Below are 9,741 nucleotides of genomic sequence, written 5' to 3' on the forward strand. Positions count from 1 at the left end.
TCAATCTTGTTACATGCAAGTCTCTTTACTCGTTCCATAACACATCACCCCGTGATCAACTCCTTGGTCACATTGTGCACATTATGATGATGTCCTACCGAGTGGGCCCAGAGATACCTCTCCGTCACACGGAGTGACAAATCCCAGTCTCGATTCATGCCAACCCAACAGACACTTTCGGAGATACCCGCAGTGCACCTTTATAGCCACCCAATTACGTTGTGACGTTTGGTACACCCAAAGCATTCCTACGGTATCCGGGAGTTGCACAATCTCATGGTCTAAGGAAATGATACTTGACATTAGAAAAGCTTTAGCATACGAACTACACGATCTTGTGCTAGGCTTAGGATTGGGTCTTGTCCATCACATCATTCTCCTAATGATGTGATCCCGTTATCAATGACATCCAATGTCCATGGTCAGGAAACCGTAACCATCTATTGATCAACGAGCTAGTCAACTAGAGGCTTACTAGGGACATGGTGTTGTCTATGTATCCACACATGTATCTGAGTTTCCTATCAATACAATTCTAGCATGGATAATAAACGATTATTATGAACAAGGAAATACAATAATAACCATTTTATTATTGCCTCTAGGGCATATTTCCAACACAAACAACAGGTCCGCCAGGAAATCCTGACTTGCAAAAGGAGCACTATACCCATAAAATATTTAGGAATGCGTGTAGCTGACTCCAGAATTAGAAACACACAATGAAGGTGTGTGACTGAAAAAATTGAAAATGATGTAGATATTGGCAAGGGAAATTGTTGGGCTCTATAGCAGGAAGCATGGTTCAAGCTTGTTTGACAAACATCCCACTCTTCATGGACTAATGAGCAACTCGACTCGTTAAGCTCGTACTCATTAAGCTCGTTCTTATTAAGGCTTGGCTCGTTAAGCTCATTAATATTAACGAGCAGAAAACCCTGCTCGGCTCGGCTTGTTTGAAGCTTGTTAAGCTCGTGAGCGCTCGCGAGCTCTCGTTAACAGATTATGATGTGTTACAATATACATGATGAATGTGTATGTGTGGTTTTCAATATGAAATATGGTGACTATAAAAAAATTCCAGTAGTTTGTTGCCTCACATGTCGATTAGATTGAATAGATGCGCTGAGGTGCTACAAAAAGTTTGTCACGTAAGATGAAAATATGTGTTGTGTTGTTACTAACGAGCTTAATGAGCTACTCGTGAAACTCGTTAGCTCGCTCGATACACTTGTTAAGCTTAACGAGCTGAAATCAATGATTGGCTCTGTTCATTAAGAAGCGAGCTACGAGCTTAATGAGCCGAACTATCGAGCATTCATTAAGCTCGCGAGCTACGAGCTTTTGGTCCAGCGATGTCATTTTATGCTATCCCCAAAGGGGTAATTAAGAAAGCTGATTTTTTTCAGAGCTAGATTGGTATGGCAAGAAGATGAAAATGTTAAGAAATGGCATTTAGTAAACTGGAAGACATGTTGCTTACCCAAGGAGGTGGGAGGCCTAGGAATTTGAAATTTGGAGTTAATGAACATTTCATTGCTAGCTAAATGGTTTTGAAAAATGGAGACAGAGGAGGGGCTATGGAAAGATGTGATGTTTAGGAAATATGGGGGAAATGGATGCCTATCTTGGGCTACTAGGAAAACTGGAGATTCTCAGTTCTGGGCTAGTCTGATGGAGGTGAAAGAGGTTTTCTACAGAATTGTGAAAAGGAAACTGGGAAATGGGGAAAACACTAGGTTCGTAGAAGATATATGGGTGGATGAGAAACCACCTAAAGAAGCCTACCCCAGACTATATGATACTTGTTTTGATCAGAACATAATAGTGGCCGAGGCCCAACTGAGGGGTTGGCATGGGTTCAGATTTAGAAGGACTTTGTATGGTGAAACTCTAGGTTTATGGAATAGTCTATAAAGTAGATGTGAAGAGGTTGAAATGAGAGAAGGAAAGGATGAAATAATCTGGACACTCACTGCTGACCACAAATTCTCTGTCAAATCACTATATACTTTGGCCTTAGATTCCCACAGAAAGTCTTGTGGAAAACTAAAGTCCCAGCTAAAATAAAGATTTTTCTGTGGCTGGTAAATAGGAAGAGGATATTGACCAGAGACTCACTACTCAAAAGAGGGAGGCGAGGGGATAAAAAATGTGTATTTTGTGGAAAAGATGAGTCAGTGGACCATTTATTCTTCACTTGCTCGGTGGCTTCTCTGATTTGGAGTTTGGCGAAATGTTCTGTAGGTTTGAGGACAATTCCTTCATAAATTCGGGAATGCTTGGGGGGATGGTTAGATAGGTTTAAGAAAAATGATAAAAAGCTAGTTATGGTTGGGATCTCTGCTTTATTATGGGCTATATGGAAATGTAGAAATGGGATAATTTTTGAGAATAAAAGGGTGACGGACCCTGTTGTTTTGATCAAACTAATGAGTAGCTGGATTATTGTGGACTGGTCTATTTTGCAGACAAAGGAGCAACAAAAAGGGGCACTGGATCTGGGAGCAAAACTGCTAGAACGAGTAGCAAGTGAAGTATATGTAACGTCGCATGGGTGGAGGATCAACGTGGCACGACTGAAAGGATGAGCAGAGAAAACCTTCTACCTGTTGTAGCTGCAAGTTCTTCATTGTTGCTATTTTTCTCTAGTAGTTTGTCTTTTGGAGTCTATAAGATAAATGTTGATGTCCGGACTTGGATACAGTGGATGTGTAAGGAGACGTCATGATCGATGTAGATGTGTTTCTCATCACTTAGCTCTGACAGGCCTTCCTGTTGAGGTTTGGGTGGAGTTGAGAGAGAGGAACATGGTAGATTGTCGTGTTTGCTTCCTATCGTAGCCTGTTTCGTTTGGATGCTTTGGTTTTCATTAATGAAAATCGGAAGGTGGAAGCCCTTCTTTTATCAAAAAAAAATCTCGGTAATCAACATACCTGAATTTTTGATAATATTGTGCAATGCGAGTGTACATGGATTCTTTTTATCCTGATGGTTATGAATATCAAGTTTTAGATCTTTCCTAGTCACAGAACGGGCATTTCCTCGATGGCTTGTGTAGTTGTTCGGATAGGCTCATATTCTTGGATTAGACGGCAGATAAATCACTCTCCCCGACTATGGAGGGAGAACACACTGGAATACGGATCTCGAGATTATTTTTATGCTATCCTTGGAGAAAGTCATTTCCCGAGCACCTTAGGCCGTCGCTTAGATAGACGACCCACAGGTCCCTCTGTTTGTCGATGGGAATGGGGCATTAAGAGGAACATAATTTTTGGATTTCCACACATTAAGTAGAAGAGCTCCGGATTTTCTGAGGTACGTACATGGGAAAGCGAAGCAAGGTGTGGCTTGGCGCTTATAGAGTGGAGTATACTGACAGTTAATCCAAGAGTCGCAATGCACACTCGGAGTGAATCAAGATGAGAACCCTCCACCTATGCCACTCCATCATGCCTTTTTTTACACAGTACAATACTAACATACACGCACATATACCCATCTTTTTAATCGCACACATGCACACACTACCCTATGAGCACCATTGAGATACTAAGTCGACACAAATTCAGTCAACGGGTGCCTTTTGACTGGATCAAGGGTGGGGGGGGGGGGGGGGGTATCCAAAAACTGATATTGCATAGATTCAAGTATTGGAAACCGGTGTCAAGCAAAATTAGTTAGGTCCTCTTTGGTTACAAGATTTCTAAAATGTGGGAACATGAGAAAAAAAAATAGGAATTGTACGTCATGGCATGTTGAATCCTACACGAATTGAAAACGCAACAATGTGTAAAAAAACACATGCATTTTCTTGAAGAATTAGATGTATGCCATGGTTGTCACTGAAACAAATAACACATTTCATGGGATTGAAATCAATGGAAAATTTGGATCTCAAGTAAGATCTCTTAGCAACTCGTGAAACCTCTCATTGGCCCCAAGTAAATTGTCTCACCGAATTGAGAGGACCTGACAAGGCATAAAAACTTAGTTGGGAAATCTCACCAGGCTTAAAAAATGACCTAACTAGTCTTAAAAACTTGGTCCCAACATAGTTTTTTAGAGACTTCCCTGGCTTGGTTTTAGTTTTCCTCTTACAACCTTAATTCCACTTACTGTTGTCAGGCTTGCTGGTAAATACTAAATGCTAGTACAGAAAAGTGATAATATTTGCCATATTCTAGGCAAGAACTCAAATCACATAAGGTAAATACCCTATAAGTATATGTAGCATAAATCAATCAAGGAAACATTACTTTAAATTAAGGAGGCACACCCCATTAGAACTACTTGGAGAAGGAGCCAAAGCTTTGACTGCCAAGACAAGCTGCCTCTATAGAAGACATGTAGACTCAAATTAAAAGAAGAAGACTACACTGCAAGACCTATTTCGCACACACAAACTAGTTCTTGTAGCATGTAAACTCACATCAATATACATTTTACGGGATGCTGGGCTGCTAATTATACTTGCCAAGAGGGCTTGAACCTAGGTACATTGTTGTCTCCATGGTCTCTAAAGTCTATGAATGGATCTCCTCATCGCTCGATTAAACACCTGAATTGTATGTATAGCTTCGTGTATAGGATCAATGAATTTCTCGTCAACAATATTAACGGAAGTCCATCGCTCACTAGCTTTTTGTCCAGATGAGTACCTACTGAATACACACTTAACAAAACTGGGACCAATTGAATTTCCTACTCTGAAGGAATGTAGTCTCTAAGAAAGCAGGTTCAATAAACAATGAACTCATTCCTAAACAAAGACCATTTCATATTGGAGTCTTCATCCCACTTTTAATGGCACAGTATAGCTGATGAGATACTCCAAAGTAGGTAGCAGTCATAACCACTTCACTCCACAAAAACTTTGGCACATTCATAGTGTACATAATCAATCTTGTTTTCTCCAAAAATGGTGATTCTTAATTTGCGCAATGCAGATTATTCTTTTAGCGGGAGGCGATGTTGCTGTCGATCGCGAGGTGCCCGCAGTCACTTTGTTAATCTTGAAGTTCTGCAACTCCGACCGGATCTTCATTAGACACAGTGTGAGTGCATGTCTGTGGTGGTGTTGAGTGTGCGAGTCTATGTTTTAATTAGTGTTGACCATTCACATCCAAGAAAATTCTTTTTTTTTAAATACGCACAAGCATGTGTATCATGTATTAAAAAGGAGATGAGGAAAAGAGCCCCGTCGGCCAAGGTTCTACAAGTAGTTACAAGCACCACTCCACCACGGCACCACCACACAGCCTAAAGGCCACGCTGACACACTTAACTACTCGCCCTAGCCCACCTAGTCAGCATAGCCGGGAAGTTAGAGTATTCTCCCTTCAATATCCCTGCTAGCTCTAGCTTCCATGATTTGCTCTCACTCTCAATTTTAAAAATGGCCTTTGTAGCCGAGGGCGAAGCCCCATCAAATACAACCGCGTTCCTACCCTTCCAGAGCTCCCACATGCACAAGGATAGGAGTGTGTTCGTGGGAAGCACATTGCTTAATTTATTTTTCCAATAATGAACTGCCATTAATATCATCTTTCCATATAAAAACGATCCAACCGCGAAAGAGTTCAACACCCGGCTACATATGAAGATGCACATACTCCAGACACACAAAGTTCCACATAACTACATGACTTTTCAGATCTGTATGTAATACACATGGAGATCACATCAGAAGTACTAGTTTATTTGAATTTAAAACATAACATGTACAATTGGAATTTAAGGACACATAAATAAAGTCGTCGCACATGATGAATTTGATTACCCACACGGCCACACATATGGCTTTGACAACAAACAAGACCATGCAAAGATCCGGATAGGGAAACAACGGTTCAGCGCGGCAGCTGTACGTGGAGAGTTGCACGCAATCGCAGATCCAACTTCTTCTTAGCACTGATTCCCATGGTTTCCGTCATGTCAAGATCACCGGGGAGAATGCCATCTGGAAGAGCCCAGTCGAAATAAAACAAAAGGCTTGCGAGAGCGAGCTCAATGTTCGCGATCCCAAACAACACCCCGGGGCAAATCCGCCGCCCGGCGCCGAATGGTACGAACTCAAAGTTGTTACCATTGTAATTCACCTTACTGCCCATAAATCTATCTGGGATGAATGCTTCCGGTTCTTCCCAGTACTCAGGGTCCCTTGAGATAGCCCAAGCATTCACAAGAACAATGGCGCCCTTGGGAACGTCATAGCCGAGTATGTTACATTGCTCTTGGCATTCCCTTGGCAGTAGTAATGGCGTAGGTGCGTGCAACCTCAACGTCTCCTTGATGATACACTGCAAGTAGCTTAGATTGGCTAGACCCTCCTCGGTTACCTTCATTTGTCCCGCGAAGGCACCCCTGACCTCAGCTTGTGCCCTAGACATCACACTAGGGTTTTGCATCAACTCTGTCATGGCCCACTGTAGCGTTGTTATCGGTGACTCGCTCCCCCCTGCAAAAACATCCTGTGTTCTTTTCCCTGTTGGTGAAACCGTGGATTGATAGAAAAACTAGCGCGCCCCACATGTACACACGTGTGTATGTATATATAGCATGTACTAGAATGAGCAAAATAACTTACTAAAATCACTGCTTTGATATGGTTCATGGTGAGGGGGAACGCAAGGTTGCCTTCTCGTTTGATCCTCAAGAGGGCATCGACCAGGTCTTCCTGGTGAACTTCCTTGGAGGATCTCCTCGCGAGATGATCATCTATGATACGCTCCAGGAAGGATAGCACAGAGTCTCGAAAGACCGCAGCCCTGCGCAAAGTGCTGCTCAGAGTGCGCGCTAGCCTCGACGACGGGAACAAGTCGGATAAGGTGTAGCCACCTATCAGCCGCACCGCCTCCGCGACATAATCGAGCAAGGTGTCACTGTCACGGTCCTTGAACCGGCAACCCAAGGTGGAGTGCACCGTCGTGTCCGACCCGTAAATGGTGAGCATGTTACTCAGATTCACAGTTAGCTGTGTCTCTGATGCAGATGAGATGGATCGAATGAACCTGATTACCTCCTCCTCACGGGTGGGCCGGAAAGATTTGACGCGCTTGGCGTTCAGCAGCTCGAGGACGCAAATCTTGCGGAGCTGCCGCCAGTGTGCACCGTATGGGGAGAACGTGATCCCCGTGCCATGCTCGTTCAGCACCTTGGCCGTTGAGCTCAGTGGCCTTGTGCAGAAGATGTGGTCGTGCGTCTTCATGATCTCCTTGGCAGCTTCGGCGCTGGAGGCGACGATCACTGAAACCTTACCGAGCTTGAGGAGCATAAGGGGCCCATGGCGCCGAGAGAGATCCCGTAAGGCACGGTGTGGGAGGGCACCAAAAAGATGGTGGAGATTGCCGATGATAGGAAGCTGCCATGGGCCAGGAGGAAGCCGTAGACCGCGGTCGCCGGAGCAAAAGAAAGCTCTCAGGGAGCGTAGGATGTACAGAAGTGGAAGAAGAGCTAAAAGATAGATGTATGCCTCCATGATTGGGTAGTATCAGTGTGGTGGATATGTGATCAATACTGGAATAGGAGTGGGGTTTTGGATGAAGAACTCAAGTAATCACGGTTTATATAGGCAGCATTGCTGCTTGTTCGTTTTCTGTTCCAGCTGCAGGTTGCTTGTTCGTTGCTTGATGCCCGTACTTCTTTTATGCCACGCGCATTTTCAGGGCAAAAAGAAAAATCAAAGTCAACTATGTGATCTCGTACCGATTTGATGGATGCATGTGATCATGCGGTACATATATCTAAAGAGTACTTATAGTGTGCTGCAGGAGCAGAATTAAATAGCTAGCATTTTTTTTGGAACGACGTAGCGTCCAGCTTTAAATTAATAAAGCCACTAGGCAGCATCCACACAAGTTTAAGACATTACAACTAATAAACACATAAGTTTCGCAGGCTCGACGTCCCGGCAAAGCCTAAGAACGATGCAGTTTAAGGAAAACAAAAGCGGAGCGAAACATAGGCTCAACGCAAAAGACTCAAGCTGACGGTCCTACTTGTCGCAACTTCACCATGCACAGCTTGATCTGCTCCATCACCTCGGTCATGTGGTCCTCATCACGCGTCTTCCCCAGCGGCGCCCAAGCCTGTAAGAAAATGTGGCATTTGAAGAGAATATCAACTGGGTGGGCAGGGAACTTGTGTTCTATAGTTATTTTGTTCCGAACCGACCAAAGTGACCAAAGCAGCGCCCCTACGCATCGCCGAACAACCCTTGCATTGGTGCCCCTTTGTACCAATAGCAAGGTCAACAGGTTATCGCTAGACCGCGGGTTCCAATTCTGCTTGAAGGCATCCCTAACCGCACTCCACGCAAATCTAGCAAGACTACATCCGAAGAACACGTGGTTTGCGTTTTCCCCTAGACCACAAATGGCACATGTTCTGTCCGTCAGTCCGTTTCTTTTGGCCATGTTATCCGAGGTAGGTAGGCTCTTGCAGAACATTTGCCACAAAAACATCTTGATCCTAAGGGGTAAGCCGTCCTTCCATAGCCCCCTGGCCATGTCAAGCGCGTTCCCCTCGGTCAATTTATCATAGAGAGATTTAACCGAGAATTTCCGGGAGGAGGTAACCTTCCATGTAATTGCGTCATTCTCGTGGTTAAGGTTTCTCTCCTCGAGTTCGGCCACCAGCGTTGCCCAGCGCGTAGCCTCCCTTGCCTCTAGATCCCTATAGAAGGAGATCGCCGGCGGGTGACCACGCAGGGCGTCGGCAACCAGGATGTTAGTATCAGTGGCCAGCTGGTATAACTCCGGATGGGATTGCCACAGCGGTGCTTAACCCCACCAAGAGTCCAGCCAAAACCACGTGTACGTGCCATTATTAACCCAGAATTGTGCGCCCACCAAGAAGGCCGGTCTCATGTAACACCCCGGATATGATTTACCCAATATGTAATCCAACTCTTGCCGTTTCCGGCGTTAAGTTATTTTATTTTCTCGGGTTCGGGTTTTTGCCTCCGTGTGTTGTTGTCGTTGTCATGCATCTCATATCATGTCATCATGTGCATTGCATTTGCATACGTGTTCGTCTCATGCATTCGAGCATTTTTCCCGTTGTCCGTTTTGCATTCCGGCGCACTGTTCTTCTCCGGTGGTCATTTCTACCTTTCTTTCGTGTGTGGGGGTTAAACATTTCCGGATTGGACCGAGACTTGCCAAGCGGCCTTGGTTTACTACCGGTAGACCGCCTGTCAAGTTTCGTACGATTTGGACTTCGTTTGATGCTCCAACGGTTAACCGAGGGACCGAAAGGCCTCGTGTGTGTTGCAGCCCAACACCCCTCCAATTTAGCCCAAAACCCACCAAAACCCTCTCCATCATCGAGAGCGTTCGATCACAATCGCGTGGCCGAAAACCGCACCTCTTTTGGACTCTCCTAGCTCCCCCTATGCCTATAAATAGGTCTCTCCCCGAAAATCACGGGTCTTCTTCCCCGAAACCCTAGTCCCGTTCCTCTCCGCGCGGCTGGACACGTCCGTCGGCCGCCGACGCGTCCGACTCGCCCCGCCGCCGCCACGTGGCGCTCTCCGGTTTGTCCGCCGCCTGCGCCCACTTCGCCGGGCCACAGGGCCTGCGGGAGGCCCTCCCGGCCCGGTGCCTCGCCGCCCGCGCCCGCCTTCGGCTCCGCCGCCTGACGCCGTCCTCCGCCGCCGCTGACTCGTCGCCGGCCAGCGGAAGCTCCGCCGCGGCAAGCACGCCGCTGCCACGTCGCCACCTCTCCGCCCCCTGC

At 45.6% G+C, this 9,741-nt stretch overlaps 1 protein-coding gene across 2 annotated transcripts; it reads right to left on the reverse strand.

Moving 5' to 3' along the window:
• Positions 1-5,855: 5,855 nt before the first annotated feature.
• LOC125534105 (desmethyl-deoxy-podophyllotoxin synthase-like) lies at positions 5,856-7,483 on the reverse strand. 2 transcript variants are annotated; one of them, XM_048697401.2, is made up of 2 exons: positions 6,593-7,483; positions 5,856-6,476 (listed from the first exon to the last, which is right to left on the reverse strand). In XM_048697401.2, the coding sequence occupies exons 1-2, from the start codon at positions 7,481-7,483 to the stop codon at positions 5,856-5,858; spliced, it is 1,512 nt and encodes a 503-aa protein (XP_048553358.2). The 2 variants fall into 2 exon arrangements, with proteins under 2 accessions (XP_048553358.2, XP_087396261.1); XM_087540135.1 differs by having other exon boundaries at positions 5,856-6,490; positions 6,589-7,483.
• Between the last annotated feature and the right edge of the window lie 2,258 nt (positions 7,484-9,741).

The sequence above is a fragment of the Triticum urartu genome, chromosome 2A, assembly GCF_056163025.1.
Source record: "Triticum urartu cultivar PI428250 chromosome 2A, HENAU_Tu73, whole genome shotgun sequence".
NCBI lineage: Eukaryota > Viridiplantae > Streptophyta > Magnoliopsida > Poales > Poaceae > Triticum > Triticum urartu.

Bases quoted from the DNA above. Each gene is read 5' to 3' on its own strand.
- LOC125534105 (XM_087540135.1), bottom strand. From the start codon at position 7,483: ATGGAGGCATACATCTATCTTTTAGCTCTTCTTCCACTTCTGTACATC. The intron at 6,491-6,588 runs GTTATTTTGCTC...TTTCACCAACAG, and splicing joins CAAAGCAGTGATTTTAGTAA to GGAAAAGAACACAGGATGTT.